The following is a 24,889-nucleotide window of genomic DNA, read 5'->3' on the forward strand; positions in this document are numbered from 1 at the left end:
GGGTGGGAGGGTCACGGTTTTGAGGGTGCACAGCTCTCCTCCACTCTTAGCACCTCCAGCGGGAGGACGTTCATAAAAATCCATTCTCAGAGCTTCGTGTGGCCCGAAAGGGGTGCGGGTTGGTGACGCTGGGAGCACGGACACGTGCTGTCCAGCGGAAGTTAAATTTTAAGCTCTCTTCCCTTTCACAGTCCTGCCTGTTTCCAAAAAGAGACCCCCTATCTTTTGAGAAGAGTGGCTGAGAACACAGGCTCAGGAGCCAGAGACTGCTGGGCTCAGTTCTCTGATCTACCCCTCAGAAGTTACACGAACTTAGACACCCACTGAACCTCTCTATAAATTAAGGTTATGAATTTCAAAGGGTGGTTGGGAAGATGAAGAAAGGACATGACAAACGCTCGCTATTATTATTATTCTTATTATTAACTCAGGAACATAAATAGATCTCTGCTCGCAGAAGATCCCACTCTCCCCCCATAAAACTGGGGTCACCGGGGTGGCAGATGCCTGGAAGACCGGGGCTTCATTGCCTTGCTTCTAGACACAGCCTCAACTGCAGAATCTTAGAGACCTCTCCATTTCCATCCTTCCACTCGACTTACAAGACCCTCCTTTGTCCACAGTCCTGGGCCCACGAAGGTGGAGACCAGTGTCAAAACCGTCCAAGGATTTCCCGAGACAGGTGTTCCCGCTGAGCTCCGGGAACCCTGGGGGAATCTAGCGAGGAGCCTCCAGGGCTGCTGAGGGGTGGGAGGCTTGGTAGACGGGGTCCCCGCTCCCCTCCACCCAGGGCATTCAGAGCACTGTCACTTTTATTCGTCTTCTAGAACAGCCATTTCTATACAGATTCCGTTGCTAAAAAAATAAAACGAAGTTTGAATACTACCGCTCTGGATCCTTAGCCCTTTCTTCTCTGGAACGGAAGCTTTTTTTTTTTCTAGGAATGAACCCCAACCAGCTGCCTCCAGCTCTCACCCATTGGGAGCGCTGGGCGGTCACCCCCAACAGGCAAGCAGCCCACCTTGTCTTTCAAAGACAACCCTTCAGAATCCATGACAGTGATGGGATACTCCCTCGAGACATTTCAGATTTTCTAATCTTCCCACCTCCCCCCCTTCCCCAAGAGCCCCGTTTCTGCCCTCAACATGCACCCGTTTGCACCCTGCCCTTTGCATAGCCTCCGGTTCGCTGTCTGTGTCCCCCCCGCTGATGTGTGACCCCAGCGGGTCAGAGGGGGCAAAGGCACTGGGCCTCCTTGCTGGGGGCTCAGGCCGGAGGCGGTTCCCCCTTCCTGTCCCCGTGCTGCCGAGCTGCCCGAGTGACAGGCAGGGCAGGCTCGCGCTGGCTTCGCTCCCTGTTTGGGCCTGCCCAGAATGTTCTGGCTACCGCCGGCTCAGCTGTTGGAGTGGACTGTTAGGAAGCTCCTCAGATTAGATCAGGCAGCAGTGTCCTCCTCCCACGAGTCCCTGACCACAGCCTGGAGCCGGACAGACTTCCTCCCGCCGAGGTCCGCCTGGAACTGGCCCGTGGGAGCCACGGAGAGAATCGCGAGCATCATGCGGACACCTGCTGTAGGTCCCCACCCAGCCCTCTGGCAGCCCTAGGGAGGGGGGCCCCAGGCCCAATCCAAAAATGAGGAAACTGAGGCACGGAGGGGCTGTGTGATATGCCTGAAATGACTCAGCTCGTAACGGTAGAGCCGGAACTCCAACCTGCTGGGTCTGATGCCCAATCCTGTGCACTCGGCCGCCGAACTTCACCTGCAGAGCGAAGAGCCAAGTGACCCCATAAAGGGCCACATGTATGCACTGCACAGCTGTCACCGAGTGTACACCACATGACGAGGGCTGGACGGCAAGGTGTCCACCTCCCGGGAAGCCGCTGCCCTGTGACCGTGTAGCACATGGCCCTGCTGACCAACTATGTGCCACATGGGTGACAGTGATGATCCTCAACACTTTGCGAGGCTACCAGCGGCCTTTAGAGGCTGACGTGGGAGAACAGGTGAGGACAGGACCCACTGTCCCTGAGCATAGGTCAGCACAGTGGCCGGGGCAGTCGGTGGGGGGGAGGGGTTGGGGGAAGGGGTGTGCCAGGAGCATCCCTGGTTCTCCCAGCGGGCAAGAAGGAGAACGGGACTCACCACTGCCGCTGCTAACGTTTCTCGGGCGCTTGCTGTGTGCCAGGCCCTGCTCTAGGCACTGTAGGTGAGGTCCTCACTACTGCCCGCAGAGGGGCATAACAGCTTGACTCATGCCCACCCTCCCCAAGAAATTACGTCCAATTCCTAATCCCTGATACCCATGCGTGTGACCTTATTTGGGAAAAGGGTCTTTGAAGATGTAATGAGTTAAGGATCTTGAGATGAGATCACCCTGGATTAGGGTGGACCCTAAATCCAATGACAGGTGTCCTTATAAGAGACAGAAGGGAGACACACAGAGAAAAGAGGGGAGCGCCCTTCCAGGGGGCAGCCACGTAAGTGTGGTCCAGGAGAAAGGAAGGAAGAAGGCTAGGCCATCTTGGAGCTGGTGGAGTGGAGTCCCCAGGAGAGGGTGGCAGCATGGACAGGTTCAGGTAGAGTCCAGTTACATACTGCCCTTGACCTCTGGGACCAAGAATGTGTATTTGATCCATAAGTAACATAGGGCCACTAGAGGCTTTTTTTTTTTTTTAAACAGTTTTAGGTTCACAGCACGATGGAGCAGAAGGTACAGAGAGTCCCTACATCTCCCCTGCACCCCCTCAGGCACAGCCTCCCCGACTACAACGTCCCCCATCAGAGTGGTACACTTGTTACAACTGATGAACCCACACTGACACGCGTAAGGTCCCTATGCCTTTTCCAGAATGCCATACAGTTGGAATCACAGTATATGGTCTTTTCAGACTGGTTTCTCGCACTTAGTATATACATTTAGGGTGCCTCCGTGTGTTTTCGTGGCTTGATGGCTCATTTCCTCTTAGTGCCAAATAGGATCTCATTGCTTGAATGTTTCAGTTTATTTATCTGTTCACTTAATGGAGGGCCTCTTGGTTGCCAGTTTTGACAGCAATGAACAAAGACGCCGTAGACATCTTTGTGCACGTCTTTGCTTTCTGACTTTCCAGATCTCTTCTCGGACACACATCTCCCTCCAACAATGGAAGCCTTACGTCCATGAGGATAGGGGCACCCCGCCCCCCACCCCGCCACACACACGCACACACACACACACACCTAACACGTTCACCTGCCAAGAGCCATGTCTTCAGCAACTATTCAGAAACCAAGTAGGACAACTGGGCTAAGTCCCCATCTCATCCCAGGGTGTGATTCTTGTGACTCTTTTTGGTTCCAGGACCACTGGGAAAACCTCCTCAAAGGGAAACTATCTCAAAGGCTGCCTCTAAGGAAGCGCAGAACAGCTTCTCACTTCCAGCCCGAAACTCAGGGGCTGACGTTTCTTTTCACAAACACTAACAGCCTACAAGCCCGGCCCAAGGGCTGCACCTCCTTCTGTCTACCCGTAGACCACACTTGGCAAAACCCAGGAGTGGGAGAACTCAGGCCAGAATTGCTAGCTGACACCTCATGACCTTTGCCCCCATTCCCGAATCTGGACCTCCCTCCAGGCCGTTGCAGAGAACACCAGGTGACCTTGAGATGCAGGTGCCAAGAAGGGGAGGAGAGCCAGCGGTTACAGGCCACTCTCCAGCATGGTGCACATCTCCAGCATCACCATTCTGAGAAATGGGACCATGAGTGCCGTGCGTGAATGAAGCTCAGACAGGCTAAGTCATTCATGCAGGCTGTGCAACCAGAAGTTTCCAAGCAGCTTCAACCTAGACCCCATAAGCCAAGCTCTTTCACTGCTCCCTGTCCTGACTCACACACTCACGCGCTCACTCACGCGCTCACACATTCAAGGGGGCTTACTGAGTGGTGACCGCATGCCAGGCAGTGCCGGAAGCTCTGGAATACAGCAGGAAAGTTCTATCCACTCTCCTGGCACTTGCTCTCACGAGTGTACAGGGGAGATGGGGAACAACGAACATAGGAACGAATGCAATATGTAAAGGTGGCCAAAAGTGCATGGAAGGAGAGGGAAGCTTTGTAGGGGGGAGGCTGGATGGAATGATCCCCGGGTGGAAGGGGGGACAGGGAAAGCCTCCCTGGTAGGATAACATTTGGGCAAACTTGAGGGAAGTCAAGGAGGGAGGGATGCAGATATCCGGGGCAAGGGCCTTCCAGGCAGAGGGAGCAGCCAGTGCAAAGGTCCTGGGGTGGGAATGAGCTCAGGGTGTTGGGGTACAGCAGGGTGGCCGGGTGGCAGACACGAAGTTGAGCACTGCAGCTGTAAGGAGTGCGGGGGCAGGGGGGGGCATGGAATTCCATTCCCAACGAGACTGGAAACCCTTCAGAGGGTTGTCACCACAGAAATGATCACTTTTGACTTGGCTTCTGGAACGGGTTCTGACTGCAGGATTTGGGGGTTGGGAATGGGAGTGGGAACCAGGGCGGTGCAGGGGGGCCTGTCAGGAGCTGCTCTACAGGCGGGTGACACTTGAGGCAGATGGGGCAGTCGGGTGAAGTTTCTGGAAGAGGAGGGTTCAGGACTGGGCAGCCAGAGGAAGAGGGGTTCCAAGAGGACCCCAAAGGGTTTGGTCTGAGACAATGGTAGAACAGTGGTCCTGCACTGAGCCTCTGAGCCTCCCTCTCCAGGGAAGGTCGGCTTTGGCAAGTCCCAGGTTCGAAGGAAGAGAAAGGTCCTGACTTCGATCCCCAGGTCCCTTCAGCATCCAGAACACTGGGCTTAGGCAAAGCGAGGGGGAGGGGTGGTGGAGAGTGCGGAAACGGTTCCAGGTGGCGAGGGCCGCCTCCCCAGGAAGAGGGTGCCTGGATGCCGGCCAAGCAGGCCAGCTGCCCACCTAGCGCGCCCTTGGCCAGCTACCCACCTAGCGCGCCGCCGGTAAACACCCCAGTTTCCAATAACAAAGCGCTGGCCATCCCAACACCGCCCCTGACAGCGAAATGAGCCGCCGCAGCCTGCTCCGTGCAGGGAGGCGAGTCTGCGGCTCACATGATGGGGTGAGGGGGTGGCAAGGAGGAGCCGCCGGGCGAAACCTCAACGGGTCTGGCAGGAGGCTCCAGGAAGTCTTTCTGAAAGCGGGCCAGGGGCGGGCGGAGGGTGGGGGCCCGCGGGGGTCCCGGGAGGGGGTGGGGCAGGGCAGGGCTGGGCTGGAGTCCTGGGTGGGGATCGGGCTGGGATCCCGTTTGGCGGACGGAAAAGGAAGGGAGAGGGTAGGGAAGAGGGCTGGGAGGTAGATGTGGAGGGGGCGGGGCGGCGCCGTGGTCCAGGAGGTGAGGGGGGGGGGGGCTTCAGGGAGGTGTCCGGAGCGCGGTTGGGGAGGGGGCGGAGCAGGGGGAGGGGGCGGGGTAGGTAGGGACCGGCCGGGGACGGGTTGGGGTGCGGATGGGAAGGGGCGGGGGACGTGGGGAGGAGGGCCAGGCTGAGGTTGGGGGTGCGGGGAGGGGCGCAGAGAGGCAGGGGGCAGGGGAGGTGGGGAGGAGGGCCAGGCTGGGGCTGGGGTCGCGGCGCGCGCGGGGGCTGGAAGGGGTGCCCCTCCGGCCGCCGCCGGGACCGCCCGCGCTTCCTCCCCGCGGTAAACAAACGGCGTGACGTCACGGGCGCCGCTGGCCCGCGGCTGAACCCGGAGCTGTAAATGAGATGCAAGGTGCCAGCAGCCTCCAGGCCGCGAGGCCTGCGCGCCACACACGCTCCTCCGCGCCGGCCTGAGGTTACCCCAGCTGCACACACGGACAGGATGCTGCAAACGCCACCAGACATTGCAACACGCAGCCAGTCTGCTGGCCGCAGCGTGAACCCTCCGCCGCCCCCCTGGCAGGCACGGGCCCAGCTGGAGCGCGGCCTCCCTCCTCCGGAGCGTCCCCGGGGGCTGGCGGCGTCCACCCATCTGGGGTCAGCCTCTCCGCTGGGGACCCCATCCCCTGCCTCTCGGGGCGGGAGGGGGTTTTCAAAACCGAGGGCTGAGCCTCTGGGGTCAGCTCTGGGCTTTCTGCCCAACAGACTGGGGAAGTGCCTGCCTTTGAGCTCGGCTTTCTGGGAAGCTCATCCCTCTTCATGGAAGCAGAAGTGCTGGGGTGCTGGGGGCCCTTCCTCCAGGTGTGAGCAGATGCCAGCGTGTCCCGCCGGCTGCCCGCCTCCACCAGGCAGGGGACCACCGTTTGTTCCAGGCGGCTCCCAGAACGGCCCTGGCCCGCACACCCTTGGCAGCCCAGGTGTCTGAACTGCCCTTGGGAATGGCAGGCAGCCTGGCTGGGGCCGGCAGGCCAGCACTGTGCTCTGGAGTTGATTTGCTGTGTGACTTTTGGATGAGTCACTTGGCATCTCTGGGCATTACCGTCTCCCCTCCCCCCCCCCCCCCCCGGGGAAGTGGGAAGAATCAAGAATCAAAACTGGCCTCCCTGTGCCGCTGTGGGAAGGTCAAAAGTGCACGAAAGCCTCACCAGGCTCCTGGGGCGGGCTAGAAGCCTTCAGATCCGGGGCCTGATGCAGAACCTAGAGACACGGAAAGGAACCCAAGCAGGCCCTCTCTCCTCAGCCACCTACCAAACTTGCCTTCTGGATTTCCTGCGAGTGGCCAGGGCTTTGGGGACATATGGGCAAATGGTCCCCTGGGCCCAAGGAGCCGCCACAGACTCCCCTCTTTGGACCCCACTAATTCAAGTCCTTGTGGCGACTGGGGGGGTAAGGAAGAAATGACTACAGATCTTTAAAAAGCACCCCAGGAATGCAACGAGGCACTGTCTAACACCAGAGCCAATTCCAGCTTCCCTGTCACCGAAGTTAATATTTAAATCTCTCTCCCTCCCATCACCCTGTTTTATTGTCTTTACAGCATTTTGCCGCTATCTGAAATTTTAAGTTATTTCTTGCCCCCCCAACACACACTTTCTAGCATAGGCTCTCGGGATGAATTCCCAGCACGTGGCATGGTCATCAGGTGCCTGCTGAGCATGTGAGTGAATGAATGAAATCATTTTGCCTCTTCTGTGAAACGGGTGATAATGTGTCTTGAAGGGGATCTTGGGACGGATGAAGTATGGCCCACAGGCCTCGCACGAGGAAGCTGGGCGGGGCCTTTACATGGACCGGGCTCTAGAGCCATACCCAGGGGCACGGAATGCCAGGTCACGTGCCTTCCCCTCCTGCCCTGGACAGCGGGAAACATGGCCCCAACAGACCCACTGCACGATGCAGAATGGACAGCACATCCCAACAGACGGCTGACGACAGCTAGCTGATTCACAGTTGCCTACACACCCACTCTACACATGCAAAAAAACCAAAAGCAGTCAGTACAGAAGCGTATTAGATTTAGCAGTGAAAACAATCGTGTCACAGTGGTCCCCAGTGCTCTAGGATTTATTCAAGAGCTTGTCTAAGGTGCTTCAGTGAGGTCTATAATCCCCTAGCCTCAGTTCCTAAATCCAAAGTCTCCAAAGTCCTTTTTCCCCACCCTCCTCTTAATTTGATCTATACATTTAAGCAAGTCCTCAAGGGGCCATGGACCTGAGCTATTGGGCCATCTTATAGATGGGGCACCGAGGTCCTAGAAATGTCAAGGGCCTGGCCAGGAGTAGCTGAGCTGGGACCCCAACCCTGGTAACACTTCTGCTGGTGGAGGTGAGACTATAGCTGTTGTTTTGGGAAAGACAAGACTGATTTTTCACTGGGGGAGGGGTGATTCTTTCAGCATCCCCTTCCTATCCCAACCAGGCATCCGGGGGTCCCTGAGCTGGTGTGCCCAATAACACACAGCTGGTGTGTCCCAGGAAGACCTCCGGCTAATTAAGCATTATTTATGGCCCGGCCTCCTCAGGACAAGCTTTAAATTACTTGCAAGCTGTGCCAAGGTAACTATCTATCCTACAGTCCATTAATTAGGAATCGGTCTGATCTCTGCAGGAGGAAGGTCAAACGCCATGGAGTTGACCCTTCCGGCTGGCTGGCGTCATGCTATCAGGCTGGGGATCTGGGCCTGGAGGGCTGGGGGATTTGGGGAAGCAGTGGGACGTTTTGCAGTGGGAATCGGCCTGCTCAGCAAAGGCGAAAGGATGCTGGGAGCAAATCTTCACGGTTCTTGCCTGGCCTGGATGCTGGGCCATAAGGGGATTCCCTTCAGCACCAGCCCTGCAGAAAGAGGAAAATTCTGCTGGAAAACCAGGCTTCCCTCACCTTCCAGGAACCTGGTCTGGTCCTGCACCCTGTAGAAGCTCCTCTTTGGCTCCCTAGCACTCTTTCAATCCAGTCTGTGGCCACCAAGTACTGTGAGGTGTCGCCCTTTACCATCTCCCATCACGCTACTCACACTTCTGTTCTAGCCGGCCCAACCGCCTCTCCCATTTTCCAGACACGCACTTCCCCTTCGCCTGGGATGTTTTCTTTCCGTGGCCTCCACCTCCTCCTTGATGTCTCGCCTTAGACCCCAGGCCGAGCCACTGCCAGCCTTCCTTCTGCAGAAGCCAGACTGCCTGGCTTCAAATCCCACGACTATTCGTGCTGTGTGATGTTAGGCAAATATTTAACGTCTCTGAGCCTTATTCTGCTCATTTAAAAAATGAGGACAGGAACAGTTCCTACCTCTCAGATGGTCCCTGTAAGTCACCTAGTGCACAGGAAGAGCTGCATTGACAGCAAAGTCAGAGACTGGTTGGGAGCCCTACGCTGTGCCCATAGCTGACTCCCATCGTGGTTTGCTCATCAGGCACCCATCGCACCATATATGTTACTGAGGGCCACTGGTCCATTTTCCCAGCTAGACTGAGGCTGGAACCCAGAACCTTGTGTTTTTTTTCTTTTTTTTTAAATTATTTTTTAAAAGTTGTTATTTATTTTGAGAGAGACAGAGAGAGCAGGGGAGGGGCAGAAAGAGGAGGAGAGAGAGAATCCCAAGCAGGCTCTGTGCTGCCAGTACGAAGCCCGATGTGGGGCTCGAAGTCACAAACTGAGATCATGACCTGAGCCCAAACCAGGAGTTGGAGGCTTAACCGACTGAGCCACCCAGGCGGCCTTGTGTTGTTTTCTGTGTAATGTCCACCTGGGCCCTGTGACCTAGGAGAGTCCCCTGTGTGCCCTTCCCTCCTATCACATCCGCCCCCATTAGGAAGCCTTCTGGTTTGACCCAGGAGCAGCTGCTCCCCCAGCACAGGGTCAGTAAAAGTCCCTGTTTTTCCATGCTGCTCTCCAAGGACAAACCTTCCCTGGGGATGTCCTACTGCCCTCATCACAATACCAGCCGCTCTGTGGTAGGAACCGTGACATCTTCCATCCTTGGTGACTCTGGATGGCACCTGAAACAGAGCTTTGTATTCAGCAGGTGCTCAGGGCAGATCCAACCAGCATTTTCTGAGCCCCTGCCCAGCATGCTGGACCATCTCCTGGAATCCTCCCAAAGGCCCTGGGAGGCTGGGATTAGCACTGTCACTTTGCAGATGAGAAAGCTTCCCCAGGACACGGGGCCCTAATCCCCAGAATTTGTGAAGGTGTTACCTTGCAAGGGAAAGGGGGATTAGGGTTGCAGATGGAATTAAATTTGCTAATCAATTGACTTTAAAATAGAAAGATTATCCTGGATTATCCAGGTGGGCCCTGTATAATCGCAAGGGGGCCTTACAAGTTGACAAGTGGGGCCAGAAGAAGGGAGTAAGAGGAAGTTGTGAGGAAGCATGGCAGCCGCTGGCTTTGGAGACAGAGGAAGGGGCCACCAGCCAAGGGACACAGGTGCCTCTAAAAGCTGTGAGCGCAGGGAAATGGGTGATCCCCTAGAGCCTGCAGAAAGAATGCAGCCCCGACACCTTGACTTTAGCCCGGGGAGACCTGTGCCAGGCTTCCGACCTCCAGAACTCTAAGAGCCTAAGTGTATGCTGTTTTAAGCCACTGAGTGCGTGGCCGTGTGTTAGCACAGCCACCGGAAGCTCCTGCAGAGAGGTTGAGGAACTTGGCCAAGGTCTCCGGCCCGAGGAGCTGGGATTGAAACTCGAGTCTGTCTGCCCCAAAGTGTGTGGGCTGTCGGTGGCACAGCAGCCCCTCCCCATCTAACCTACCCTCCCCGGCTTCAAACAAACCGGTCATAAGTGCTTTTGTAGAGGGGGTACGAGACGGGTTGGAGTGAATAGTCAAATACGATCCTCGGCTGCACCCCCGGGGCCAACACATACTGAAGGCCTGTTTTGTGCTCAGGACTTCTACACGTTATCTCATTGAGTCCTCCTTCTACAGATGAGGAAACCGAGGCTCAGAGAGGTCTAGCAGCTTGCCCGGGGTCACTCGGCAAAGTAACTGGAAGAACTTTGGCTTGAGGTTTCCGAGCTCAAAATCTGAACCACTGTTCTCTACTGGCTCCTGGAACAGGGCCAAGAAGCCAATGCGGGTGTGCGTGCCCAGCACGCGGGAGCTCACGTGTGTGCGTGCAAACACACGCACATACCCTGCCCAACACAGAGGCCCAAGAGGTGGCCCCAAAACCAGGACAGTGGAGCCGCCAGCCAAGGAGGCGTGAGCCCTCAGAGGGGTGCAGGGTGGCCCCTGTGCTCCGGGCTGGAGGACCCCCACCCATTCCCCTGCACTCTGCTGCCTGCTCACAGGGAAGTGGCCTGGAGAGGTGAGGCGGGAGCCCTTCTGTGCCAAGTGAGAGGTGAGGACGTGAGGCGCGGGAGTCAAGGGTGGCCTGATGTCACGTGGGGTGTCTGGCAAGACTGCTAGCTGCCATAAGGTCGCCCTGCCCTTTGTGGTCACGCTGGCCCCAGCTGCCCAGGATAACCTGCTGTGGGGCCCGAGAGGGTCGGAGCATGCTGTGCTGGCTGGCTGGGCTCTAAAAGGACCCTGGTCCCGGGAGTTCTAGAAGTTCCCCAGAGACCCTTCTTCCCACCCTGGAAGGACCCAGTATGGGCTCCCTTCTGCTCACCTGCCTGTGGCCAGAAAGGAGGGAGAACTGGGCTTCTCACACTCAGGAAACCACCACGATGAACAGTGACCCCGCAAAGGGACTTCCTTTACTCTCCTATCATAGTGGCCTTCAGTCTTCTAGAAAAGGTCAGGAAGAAAGTGTTGACAACCTGCGAGGCCACCTTGACTGGCTGCTCATTTTGCCTCTTTGAGATACAAACTCCCCGAGGGCGAGGAGGTTTCAGCTCAAGCCTAAAAGGACCACTTTGTCCTTTTAGCCCCTAAGTGTCAGTAAATGACCTGATAATGTCTGCAGGACCAGACTTGGGAGACTAGACTAGACTGGCTAACAGGTGGGCCTGGATCTCCTGGAAGTTTCTGCTTGAGATGACTAAAACCTGGACTGGTCCTTCTACAAGGAGGACTAAACGCCTGCTCCTAATACCCTTGCTCCTGGTAACAGCACTCCCACAGACCCCCACGGAAGCCCACCTCCCCACTCTCAACCACTGTGATTGGCTGGGGCTGGTCCACCCCTGACTCAGAGACAGGCCTGTAACCCATCACTAGCGACTGCTTCAGGGTCACAGACCGGGGGACTCAAGTCCTGGATCCTTCTGGAACTGCTAAGCAGAAGACACCACTCCATCCTGTGGACTGGGAGCTGGGGTATTTAAGGCAGCGAGGGGCACACGTGAGCAGGAGGCCTGCCCAAGGAGAGACTGAATCCTGACACCAGCGTTTGAGCCCCTGAAGCCATGCCCAGAGGTAGTCCCATCCGCGGACCTTCTGGTCACAGAGGCCGACAAACCAGTCTGAAGGATACCTCCAGACCCACCATCAGAAGAAATGTAGCTAATGTTGTTTGATGCATTTAGACTCCCTGGCTGTTAAAGTCATCGGCCGCACGGAGTCTGCTGGGGGGCTGTCAACGTGACCTGTTCTGTTCCATAGAATGATTAATGAGGAGGTACCAGAATCACCGGCTCAAGAGGACACCTTGGGTTTAAATCCTGCTTGGTCACTTACTAGATGTGAGATCTCAAGTTACTGACCCCCAGAGTCGTGGCCAGTAGAGAGAGGATTGGAACGGCACCAACGCTAGGCCTCACTGTGGGGAGTAAATGACTTACATGGAAAGTGCTCAGAACCAGCCCCCGGGCCCAGGCCCAGTAGGCACTCAGTGAACACAGGCTCTAAACTAGCCAGGATGGGTCGATCACGTATTTGCGCAGGCAGCGAACATTTATCGAGTGCCTACTGTGTGCCCGATACTGTGCCAAGTGCCTAGGACACTTGGTGAGCGAGGAGACTTGTCTCCTGCTCCCCGAGGACCTTACAGTCTTTTGCATCAGACACATGGCAACGAGCAGCCACAGAGCGCCCCGAGTTGCCATGGTAACCTATGACTTTGGCCTCACCATAGCCCAACCCTGACCAACTGAGCTACTTGGATGCTGAGATGAAAATGACTAATGAAAACCCACAGAGGGGAAGCTGGGTGGTTTTCAGGGGAGTGGGCAGCCCGGCGCAGAGCAGAGCAGAGGCCAGGCCCTTGGCCAGCCTCTGCTCTGCTCTTCACCCACAGAAAGGCCTGCACCCACGAGGACAGGGACAGTCATTACCGGCCATCTTAACAGGGATGGAGGCCTCAGTGGATGGTAAGACACCAGGCTCTGAGCCCTCTCTCTGTGGGAAGACTGATTCCCTCCCACTGTCTTCTAGCTAAAATTGCTCGAGGGTTTCTGTGGCATGGGTGGGATAACCCCCTTCCTGGGGAACCTCAGAACCAGGTCAAGTTCAGCCAGCATGTTCTTTGCCTTTTGCCCCTCCCCCTCCCCCACCTCCCCACCTCCTGCGCTAGATAGACAACCTGGTTCAGTAAACAAAAGGTGCAGAATCATGGTTGGGGTGTGTCCACTGTCCCCTGCCCTTACACTGCCCCCCCTCTCCCCCCCCACCACCTCCCCCCTGCCCCCAAGCTGGCCCCCTTTCTACCACTCCTGCTCCCCAACTGCCTCACCCCTCCCCCATTGCCTTCCCCCTCTCCCCCACACTGCCCCCCCCGCCCCCCCTCCTACCCGTGACTTGAAGGAACCATCCTTTCTTGCAAATGATGAACTAGGAGGTTTACATATGTTATTTCACTCAATCTCCACACCTTCATTTTTCAGATAGGGGAACGGAAGCCCGGAGAGATAAAGTTACTTGTCTAAGGTCACACCGCAGGTGGCTCTTTATGGGATTAGGAACTGCATGAGTGCTGTGGCCAGGGGGCTGGCCTCTAGCCCTCAAGAGACCCATGGATCAGCCCTTGGCTCTGGGGCTGGGGTGGTCAAATCCCAGTCCTTCAGGGCTGGATGCTGGACTTGGGAGGCCCCCTCAATCCTGGTTGAGAAATGAAGGCTTCTAGTTCACGGACTCCCTAGGGGTGGCGGAGAGGCCCTGGCTGAGGACTGAGCAGGACGCGGGGTTCCACATGCCTGGAGTCGAGGGGGGTGGGGGTCCCTCTCCTGTAGGGCCAAGGAACAAGCTCACAGGAAGACCCATCAGTCCACATGCTTCTACGCCTTGCAGGAAAGAGCCAAAGATTGAGGACCCAGTGTGATGATGCTTGGCACATCCAAGGATCAACTGGGGAGAGGCGTGTGCCCTGAGCATTTCCTAGAACAGCTATTTTTAAGCTGTGTTTTTTTTCTTCTCTTGAAAGTAATGGCATTCTTTCAAAATGCACGCAAAAATTTTACATGGAATTCAAAGGTATTAAACAGAAGTGAAGTCAATCTAGTTAAGTGGCGGTGGGGGCCCCTCAGAACCCTATTTTTCCCACCTCCCATGTGGTCCCACCTTCTTGGAGTCCTTCGGATGTTCTGGAACCCAGTTTGAAAACTGGCTCCTAGAACCTCAAATGGTATTGGGGGATGTGGGGGCCTAGATGGGCCAGATGTCTGTAGAAGTGAGACATATCGATAGGAGACAATTATCTATAAACACCCCCCAGGAGGGATATTTCAAATGCGGACAAAATGGTCACACTGTTCATGATCAAAACGCTTTTTTGGCACCTTCCCTGGAAGGCCCCTAAAAAGGGATTTCAAGGTTGCATCCACCAAAGCAAGGGGAATGGCCAACAGAGTCAGAAAGGCTGGGGCCAGGTGGCCGGTGCTGAACTGACTGTTGTTGGCATTAAGCACCACCAGGCCACAAATCTGCTGTCCACTTGGGCTTGGCTCTGGCTTCTGGGTCCCAGGACACCAGGGGGTCCCCTGCCTGTGGTATGAGCTCAAATCCTGCACCGGAATCCAAGCCTGAAGGACTTAGGCGTGGTGCCAAGCTTCCTAACCTGGTGGATGGGATAGGCATCGGGGGCATCCAAGGACCACTTGAAAGCATCAAAATGTGTATTGCAGGGCACCCGGGTGGCTCAGTCGGCTAAGCGTCCCCCTACTCTTGATCTCATGTTTTGTGAGATCGAATCCTGCATTGGGCTCTGTGATGACAGTGTGGAGACTGCTTGGGGTTCTCCCTCTCTTTCTGCCCCTCCCCTGCTCTCTCTCTCTCTCAAAGACAAATAAATAAACATTTAAAAATGTGTCTTGTGGGGCGCCTGGGTGGCTCAGTCCATAGTGTTCGACTCTTGACTTGGGCTCAGGTCATGATCTCACGGTTGTGACATCGAGCCCTGAGACGGGCTCCGCCCTGGGCGTGCAGCCTGCTTAAGAATCTCCCTCTCCTGGGGCATCTGGGTGGCTCAGTCTGTTAAGCATCTGACTCTTGATTTCGGCTCAGGTCATGATCTTGTGGTTTGTGAGATGGTGCCCTATGCTGGGCTCTGTGCTGACAGCATGGAACCTGCCTGGGAGTCTCTCCCTCTCTCTCTGCCACTCCCCGGTGCGTGCATATTCATGCTCTCAAAAAAAAAAAAAAATGTGTATCGTGTATTCTTAGAACAGGGTTTATTTATTAGAAAAATTTTTTTTAATGTTTACTTATTTTTGAGAGGGAGAGAGAGAGAGAGAGAGAGAGAGAGAGAGAGAGAGATAGTGAGTGGGGGAGGGGCAGAGAGAGGGGGAGACATAGAATCTGAAGCAGGCTCCAGGCTCTGAGCTGTCAGCACAGAGCCTGATGTGGGGCTCGAACCCACGAACCACGAGATCCCAGGGTTCTACAATCAGCAAAGGATGAAGACTTACTACAACTCTCTACATTGCCACCTCCTCCAAGAAGTCTTCTAAGATTTCCCTTAATGTGCAGTGATTGCTCCCTTCTCTGTACTATCAAAGCTCTTGGTCCCTTCAGAGGATCGAGCTGGGGGCGGGGGCTCAGGGTTAGCTGGAAGTTGTTTGCACTCACTGTTCCCGCAAAGCTGGCTCCTGGCATATTGGAGGGGTTACACTGCTTGTCAGACTAAGTCCAAATGAAGTAGATTTGAAGCACAAACTGTGTTGTTTTCCTGCTTTTCAGTTGTTTAAAGCAAACCCTGATAACCAAGGACTACCTTAATCCTTTGGCAAGTATCCCATTCATTGTATGCAAATACTTAGTGCTTAAAAGTGTTTTGAGTAAAGGGGAACGGAAATGCATCCTGGCCCATCCTGTTGACTGCGTCCTGTTGACTCTGGTACGGCTTATCAACCCTCTGTCCAGAACCCTCTGTGCACGAGGCCCCATTATTTAACAGCTTGTCTCCTGACCCTTCTGTAACCCTGACTGGGGTAGGCGGGGCCAGGCTGAGATGATCTGTCCTCGTGGCCAAGGGCCCAGTTTGGAAGCTGGGAATCCTGAGTTCAGAGTCTGCCTTCGGCCAAGCATCCTGGACAATTCACCTCACCTGGATCTTAGAAGGGGGCCGCCGATCACACCCACCTCGGGACGTGGGCGAGACAGAGAATGTGAGAAAGCACTGAACGGTCACCCAAGACTAGACCAGGACAGCCACCTGGGGAAAGCACCTGTCACGTCCGTACTCTACTCACTCACAGCTGCATATAGCACGCGGTCGTGCAGAGTACTAGGAGCCCAAGGAAGCCCTCAGCATCCAGTTTGGGAGCCGCAGGGTCTGAGTCATGACTGAAGGTCAGAGTGAAGGATGTGACAGGGGCCTGTCCCGCACCTTCCCTTCTCCTCTCTCCAGCACCCTGAAACACCCAAGCAAAGGAATGACATGACCCCTGAAGGACACCGGTGAGGTCACGTCGAGAAGAGTTCCTCTTCCAAGTGTTGGTTGATCGATGCTGGTATCCTCTCCCCTTCCCGGCCCCTGACCCTGCCTGGGTCACTGTCCTCACCGTAGTAACCATGATTCAGAGCCTGAGGGGTGGAGGGGCCCCGGGTGGCCGCCCAGAGCCTTTCCCTCCCTGTGGCAGGCGTCCACAGCACACGCACTCCCAGAGCAGCCCGCTTGGCTCCAAAGGGCAGGACGGCGGTCCTGGTGCGGGACCCCAGTGCACATCCTGGAGCACCCCCCAACCCCCGCCCCTGCAGCCTGGCGCGGCCCTTCGCCCTACCTGGCCCAGGCCCCTTGCCTCTGCGAATCGTAAGGCCGCTGATTCCGTCTCCAGCCCCTAAAGGAGTCACGGATTTGCCATCCAGCCTAAGTCCCTGTCATCCTGAGCCCACTTCCTGGACACTCTCCAACTGCTCAAGAACCCTCTCAAAGTGTTGACCAATCCTGACCACAGTGCTCCAGAAGTGCTTCGACAAAGTGGAACGGAAAAGCGTCTCCTTCACCCTGGGCACCAGAACATCTGCTTTTGTTTTCGTTTGGGGGGGGGGGGGGCGGTTCATCCTTATGACCATCCAAGCCATCTTGCCGGAGCGGGCTCATCTTTCCAAAGCATCAGGGGCTTTGTCGGTCTGGGGACAGTCATCATGCCAGACCCTGAATGCCACTGGGAGAGAACCTTGTTTGTGTGGTTCCTCTGCTCGCTGAATCAAGCGACACGGTCTGCCACGGTCACAATGACCCAGAGCCATGCCACCCTCCAGCTGGCTGGCATTCTTTGCCGGAGGTATCAGCGAGAAGAGATCGGGACCTGGCCGACAGCAGGTCTCCCCAGAAGACTCTGAGGCCTGGGTCCCCGATGACTCCCACCCACTCCACTTAGGGGTGCTCTGGCCCACCTAGATGCCCTTTCAGCCCGTTTGCTTCCATCCGACTCTAGAGACATCGGGAGGACTAGCCAACATCTTCCCAGTCCCACCTGCAAAGCTGAGGTCCCGCCCTGAGAAAGAGGCTCTCAGAAGAGGGCGGAGCAGGTCTGGTGCCATGTTCTGGCCATGGGGGGTGGGGGGTGGGGGGTTGGGCTGCAGAAATGCACAGTGGCCTCCGAACAGCTCCCTGCCCCTGGCCTGATAACACCTCCCTTGTCTTGGTTTCTGGCAGCCCCGAGATCCTGCTAAGACTCAGGTTAGATCTGTCATTTCTGTGCCCCAAACCCTCCAACTGCTCGCAGCTTCACTCAGCGTCAAAGCCAAAGCCACTTCTAGAGATTGTTGCTCCCCACAAGCCCCTGCCCTAACCGCCCCCCTCCTCCCCACCCCTGCACTGCCGGGAATGCCATTCTCTCCTCTCCCACCATGTCCTCTTGGTCTGCTTTGCCTCATTTGTGTTGCCCTGTGTTTCCATTACGGCCTAATGTGCTCTCTATTGTATGTCTCTTGTTTATTATCTGTCTGTTTCCTTCACTAAACTGTGGGCTGTTTACATGGCTGGATATTTCTGTCTGCTTTGCTCCTTACCGTTACCATATCCCCAGTGCCTCTGATACCTGGCACCCCGAAGGTGCGTAGGTTTGTTGAGTGAATGACTAAGGGAATGGATGAATGAATGAATGGGTTCCCGCCCACCATTCATTTGCTAACCTGTTCTGGTATTTGGCCCTCTCTTTTTAAGAATCCAGAGCACTCAGTTTTGGAGCGCTAACGCCTCCCGCACTGGTCCCACAGTAGTCGCATGGGCATTTGAGGATGCCAGCATCTAAGCAGAGTCCCTTCTCTCCTCATTTGGATTTAACTTTTCCTGACCTTCATGGTTCATCTGAATAATACGTTTCAAATGTTTCCTTTCAAATATCTTATCTACTTAGTGTATTTTTAGATTGTGTCTTTTGAAGGCAGCCATAAGGAGAGCCTCTTAGAACATTCCAGGTGGGGTGGTGCTTTTGCACAAGGATAAATGAGGAGAATACATTGGGTCTGGAATCCTTCCAGCACCGATGCCCAGGACTCTGTTGGATTTTGATGGCAGTGGCAGGTTGGGACAAGGTCCTTCCGGGACAAGTTGCAGTGGCTGTGACAATCAGATAGCTTTCCCAGGTAGAAAGGACAGCCAAGGGCTACCTTCTCATAAATATGGCTGAGGTCAGGGGCGCCTGGGTGGCTCAGTCGATTGAGCGTCCGACTTCAGCTCAGGTCATGATCTCACACTCCATGAGTTCGAGCCCCGCGTCGGGCTCTGTGCTGACAGCTCAGAGCCTGGAGCCTGCTTCGGATTCTGTGTGTGTCTCTCTCTCTCTCTGCCCTTCCCCTGCTCATGCTCTGCCTCTCTCTGTCTCAAAAATAAATAAAAACTTTAAAAAAAAATTTAAAAAAATACGGCTGAGGTCATATCTCAGTGATGAAGTTGGAAATGGAGCAGGGAAAGTAACCATAATGATGAAGATCCCAGAGGGCTCTGTGCAGGGATCACAGCCATGGCTCTGAGAAGCTTGAAGCTCATAAGAGCCTGGACTTGAAGCAAGGACTAGTGGATAGGCTAGGTAGACTGGATGTGAGATTCTTGACCGAGGCTCAGCATCGCTAGACCTGGTGAGCATTCTCTAAAGCCCAAATAGACAATCTGGTGACTTTAGGATAAAAGCTGAAAGTTCTAGGGGCGCCTGTGTTGGCTCGGTCAGTTAAGCGTCTGACTTCAGCTCAGGTCATGATCTCCCGGTTCGTGGGTTCAAGCCCCGCGTCGGACTCTGTGCTGCCAGCTCAGAGCCTGGAGCCTGCTTCCGATTCTGTGTCTCCCTCTCTCTCTGCCCCTCCCCCGCTCATGCTCTGTGTCTCTCTCTTTCAAAAATAAATAAATTTTTAAAAAAATTCAAAAAGAAAAAATGTGAAAGCTCTCTTTCGACATGCTAGTTGGGAAATTTGGGCCCCTGGATCCCTTGAAAAATACAGGTTGAAAATATTAAAATTTCCAGGGCGCCTGGGTGGCTCAGTCAGTAAAGCATCCAACTTCAGCTCAGGTCACGATCTCACGGTTTGTGAGATGGAACCCTGCATTGGGCTTTCTGCTCTCAGCACAGAGCCCACTTCGGATCCTCTGTCCCTCCTACCCCCCCCCTCCTTCTGCCCCTCCCCTGCTGGTTCTCTCTCTCTTTCTCTCTCAAAATAAATTAAAAAACTTAAAATCTGAGCTGCTTCTTTTTTCAGTCTGTGGGATCTGATGAGTAGCAAGAAAGACTGAGATCAGCAGTGAGAAGGACAAATGGGTTCTGAAGAGATCTCTTCCTCCCAACGCAGGGAGCTTATTAGCAATCTGTTGTTTCCCTGGGAGGCTGATCCATAAAATGAGACTTTCAAGGCGTGCCAGGATCTCAGGGGTCATTGTGTCCTCTCTCATTTTATAGGTGTGCCTGTCAGCTGCAGCCCAGAGAAGGTAGTTCCTTTCCCGGGGTTGCAGCAGAGCTGGGTCTAGAACCCAGTCTCTGGCCTCCCAGCCCAGGTAAGCCAGGCCACAGCTGGCATGGATCCAGTTGTGAGGTCTTGTTCCGCAGGGGAAGTGGGTGGGCCGTAAGAGGGAGGTGTTTGCCCATTCATGACACAGCCCAAATTGTAAGGCCCATTGTTTGAAACCCAAGGACCTGATGCTATTGAATGGCTTTTCCCAAATGCCACAGGTAGGACAGGTGCCCTACCTTTTTGCTCCAAGACACAACAAATGGGAGCCTGATCCTTTTCCCAGAAACTTCTGGCAAAGTCTGCATTCAAGGTGAGGTTGGAGGGGGGAAGGGCCACTGACCTTCATCACCCATCATTGTTTAAAGTTAATTTATTTGAGAGAGAGAGAGAGAGAACAAGTGTGCAAGTTGGGGAGGGGCAGAGACAGAGAGGGAGAGAGAGACTCCCAAGTGGGAGTGCGGAGCCCAACGTGGGGCCTGAACTCATGAACCGGGGAGATCACGACCGTAGCCAAAGTTGGACGCTTAACCCACTGAGCCACCCGGGCGTCCCATCCATCATTGTTTACTGCTATTTTGTTTACTAGCTATTTTGTTCTGGTGACTCTGGGTCCCACAGGAAGCCCTGTCGGGACCCCTCTCCACTCTTCTTCCTCTTTCCTATTTTTATTTGTACTGGCCTGACTTAGAGTCTGAGATATGACTCCCCACCTACCTCCCCAGCTCCCTATCCCAATCCACAGTATTGTCTTTCTTTGCCTCTGGCCTCCTTTCCCCAGTTCCAATGGGGTGCAGAGTCTTTGATCAGGTGATATCTTGCACCCGGAGTGACCTTGTCACATCCCTTCAGGTTGGAACTCTTGACTCAAATGCTACCTCCTTCCCGAAGCCCTTCTGTGAGCCTCTGTTATAGCTTAACAGTTCCACTGGGCTCCCACTGTGTAGTGTCCCCTCCGCCCCCCACCCATGAATGGGCACCCTAGAACCTCTGAATGTGACCTCATTTGGAAATGAGGTTTTTGGACATGTAATCAGTTCACGCTCATTCATTCCTGGCTGAGGCTTCATTACACATTGACTGGTATCCTTATAAAGAGAGGAGAGGACGTAGAGACAGGGACGGAGAGGAAGGCCACACGAGGAGGCAGAGACTGGACAGATCCCACCACAAGCCAAGGAATGCCAGGAGCCACAAGAGCTGGAAGAGGCAAGAAGGAGTCTCCCTTAGAGTCCTCAAAGGGAGCGGGGCCCTACTAATCTGTTATGGTGGCCAGAAGAAACAAATGATCTGTGCCCTGACTCTAAACACCTGCCACTGTTTCTGGGTCTTTATTCATCTTTGCTGGGCCCACCCCCTCTCCAGGCTTAGAGCTATACCAAACACCTGCCAGACACCTCAAGCAGGGTCGGTGAACTAGACAGTCATCATGGCACAGATGGGCCCGGGCCTGGCCCAGCACCGGGAATGGGAAGGATATGGGACCGCTGAATGGATGGGAAGGAGAATAGGATTCCCAAAGCCACATAAAGGGCTACTTCCTGGCTAGCTGCTTTAGGGACAAGGCTATCAACCCACATGCTGTAAACTCAATAACAGCCAAGCAAGTACAACTCCAAGCCAGTTCTCACAGTACCTCATTGAAAGGGGTGGGGCCCTGACTCCCAGCTCTAGCCGTCCTTCATGGATGGACCGCGTCCGCATTTTTTTGCCCCTGCCTCCCTGGGCCCACCATCACAGCCCAGGGCTTTCATCTAGCTGGAACAGCCACTGCAAACACTTCCAAACAAACAGTCCAGTTCTCCTCCTCCCAGGGCCCCCCTGCTAAAACCCTGTCAAAGTCAAAGACTTGGGAGGCTGTGCCAGCTGACCAGCTAGCCGGATGCGCCCAAGCTCTGTGAATGCTTTCATGGAAGGAATTCCGGGGGAGCACAGAAAATTTAAAAAAGGAGTATAGTGGAAATAACCCACTTGGAGACCCTAACCATGGGCAGCCCTGCCTTGGTTAACCTCAGGATGCCATGGGTAAGAACAGATGTTTCCAGGTGAGGGAACTTCTGACTCCTGGATCCTTCGTGTCCCTTTAAGAAAAACCCTCGTTTGGGTCACCTTTGTAGCCTAAGGCACACTTCCGCCCACAAATATTGCCAAAGATCATTATGAGAAAAGGGAGGGGGGGGGAGGGGGGTTGCTGCTCTTTCCCAAAGGTAAACGGACTTCTCTTCTGGATATGCCACTGTTGGGAGAAGCTCTTCCTTCTTTCTCTTTTGGGGGCCTTCCCCCTCCAGATCCGATCCCACCCAAATCCCGGTTGGAAGGGCTCTCAGAGGCAGTGCACACACTCCTGGGCTCAGCATTGTCCCAAGGCCCTCTCCCCGGCCCCAGATGGACCCAGGCAGATTCCAAATTCCCCACCATGGCGGCAAGTGGAGGGCTCGTTAAAAACCATCTCTAGTAATTGGTCAGACAGTTATTAGTTATAGGGAGCACTCTTGTTCGTCCTGACCGGGCTGATGACTAAACCTAAGCATGAACGGCCCTGGAAGTTTCACGGGCCCCCATGGATCCTGTTTCTGGTGACAGGATACCAATTTGAGACATATTTCTAATTGGCCTTGAGTTTATACCCTGGAAGAGAATGTCCATTCCAAGTAAGGTGGGACAGGGTTCCCAGTGCATGAGCTTGTGGGGTGCCACTCCGCTCTATTTCACTGCCTCCCCCTCCCATGCCATATACTTCTTTAATTTAGGGTTGTTTACACTAGTCAAGTTTCTCCAGATTGACAAAAAGAGTTCTTCGTAAGCCTACTGCAGCCAGTTACAAAAGCAGTAAAAGAGACCAGGACTTGGGCCAGCTGGACGACTCTGAAGAAAGTTTCTGCGGGATGCAGACATCCAAGGAATGACAATCACACGCGACTGTCCCAGACCCCACATATCTCCACAAGGACACCTTCATCTGCCATCCTGATTCCCCCCCTCCGCCCCTCCCCACCCCTCCACCAAGAGCTTTGGGAGACTTTCGAGGCAGCATCACCCCAAGGCAATGAAACTGCTGAGTACAAGTCTCTTACTTCTCCTTTTTCAGTGTGTCCAAGGGTTAAAAACACTTCCGAACTACCCTTCCAACTGCAAGGTCAAGCAGCTGTCCAAACCACCCAAGGAGAAGCAGGAGCCAGGGACAGCCAACTCCAGCTAGCTGGGCCACCACGGCCCTCCCCTCCCCTACGCGGGCCCGGCAGGGGAAGAGTTAATCGCCATCAGCTTTGGCTGATAGTTCAGGCTCCAAAGTTCAGTCCCAGTCTGAGCCACCCCGGAGGAATTGTAAATCTCAGGGCAGTATTTAACAAAACAAAAGCAACCTGGAATTACATGCAGGTTTGGTTTTCTACAGTACATATTTACTTAATCCCCTAGGTATGTGGCTCCGTGTCAGATCAGCTGGCTTTGCCGGCCCTTCCCCCCCCCCCCCCCCCCCCTTGCTCTCAACAGTTGAAGTTTCAAACTAATTCCCTGATTTTGCTCTTCCTCCTCACAGGGCCGGCTTGAGACAATCTGGCCTGCCAGCCTCCAATCTCTCTCTCTCCTTTGCTCTAGTCACTGGGTGAGTCAGCCTAGCTTGGGTCAGAGTTGGGTGACAGCCGGCTCACCCTCCCCACTCTCGGGCACCAGGTCTGGGAAAACCAGAGGAAGAGATGGTGTAACCACCAAAAAGCTAAAGACAGCCCTGGGGAGGGGGACGGCCCTCCCCACAGTGCCACCTCCCCATTTACCGGGGAGGGATCCCCTCTGGGGCTGCATGGGGGGGGGGTGGCGGGGGAGGGGGCACGGTTGAAGGTGAGAACAAGGGCGCTTTATCAGCTGCCATTACCCTTGTCCCCCTCTTTCTAGATTTCCAAATACCTGGGCGTGGGAGTGCATGTCAGGCCTGGCTAGACATCCAAGACCGCTCCCCACCCCCCTTTCAAACCCAAACCAAGTATCCCCTCTCTTCGTGCCTCCAGAGCTGCAGCCGCCCAGGTTGGGGCTGGGAAGCGGGTTGCCAAGGAAAATACGAAGCCAGCTAGCAGGCGGCTCCCAGCTCTACCCAGGAGCGCACACACCCTGCACTCACCAGGGTGGCGGCATCGAGGGGAAGGCGAGGGGGGAAAACACAACACCTTCCTTCGGGAGGGAGGAATGTGGGAAATGGGTGGGTCTCCTAAGTTTCGGGGTGGCGGCGAACGGCCAACCGGCCGCCGATCCCAAAGGAGCGGACCAGCTCCGGACCTGCCAGAAAAGACAGTCTGGTGCCCGGGAAAATTTACAAGGTGAAACTGGCTAGCTCAGCACTCGCGGGTGGCGCCGAGAAGTAGGGTGGCCGGCGACTCCTCTGAGCGCGGGTTCCGGCTGCGGCAGCAGGTGGGCGTCCCCCGCACCTTCGGCCCCCACCCCCTGGAGTCGCCGTGCCCCGGTACCTTTCTGGCGCCGCGTTCTGCGAACTCGCGAGCGAGCTGGCGTCCGATGCCTCTCCCGCCGCCGGTGATGAGGACGTTCTCCCGCGACAGGTCCCGAAGCTTGGCGGGCAGCACCAGTCCGACGGCTGCTTTGGCCACCAGATAGATCATCTGCAGAGGGAACACCACCAACGCGCCCAGCCATTTCCACACCATCCTCCGCGCCGCGGAGACAGGCAGGGGGGGCGAAACTCCCCGGACCGAGCAAAACAGGAATTAAAAAAAGAAAACACCCCAAACAATAATAAATAAACCGAATGAAAGGGGGAGAGAGGCGTCCCACCTGGCCACTGTTGAAATCACCTCTTCCCAAAAGCAAAGCACCGGGTGAGAAAAAAAAGAAAAAAAAAAAAAAAAAGAAAAAGAAAAAGAGAGAGAGAGAGAGAGGAAAAAAAAAAAAGATAAATCCTCCTCGGGAGGAGAAAAACCGTCTGAGAAGGTTGGGACGGTAAGAGGGCTGGAGGGGAAGCCGGAGGTGGAAAGTTCTAACAAGAAGTTTCTTGCCCCAGCAGCCGTTTAGGCTGGGGAATTCTCAGGTAATGTTTACAGGCTGACAGAGGAGTTTAGGCAAGGGGGAAAAAAAAAAGGCACCAACCACACGCACGCACCCTGCTACAGTCCCGCGGTTTCAAAGTGCAAGATTTAAAAAAAAAAAAAAAAAAAAAAAAAAAAAGGCCGTTTCCAAATTGTAGCGCCCCCCCCACCCCTTCTCCAGGAAAAAAAAAAAAAAAAAAGTGGTGGGGGGGGAGTGCTTGCAGCTCCCAATTTCAGCCC

The 24,889-nt window shown here is 55.0% G+C and overlaps 1 protein-coding gene across 2 annotated transcripts in view; it reads right to left on the bottom strand.

The window, feature by feature from the left end:
• DHRS3 (dehydrogenase/reductase 3) overlaps positions 1-24,517 on the bottom strand; it is a 39,079-nt gene extending 14,562 nt beyond the window's left edge. The window contains exons 1-2 of one of the 2 annotated variants that reach the window (XM_015086602.3): positions 24,399-24,517; positions 24,077-24,226 (exon numbers count right to left, since the gene is read on the bottom strand). In XM_015086602.3, the coding sequence (XP_014942088.1) occupies positions 24,077-24,226 (150 nt within the window). In that variant the 5' untranslated portion in view covers positions 24,399-24,517. Of the gene's footprint in view, positions 1-24,076 lie in introns of both variants that reach the window. The other variant, XM_015086599.3, reaches the window with a different exon arrangement.
• Positions 24,518-24,889: the final 372 nt, after the last annotated feature.

Source organism: Acinonyx jubatus, chromosome C1 (genome assembly GCF_027475565.1).
Source record: "Acinonyx jubatus isolate Ajub_Pintada_27869175 chromosome C1, VMU_Ajub_asm_v1.0, whole genome shotgun sequence".
Taxonomy (NCBI): domain Eukaryota; kingdom Metazoa; phylum Chordata; class Mammalia; order Carnivora; family Felidae; genus Acinonyx; species Acinonyx jubatus.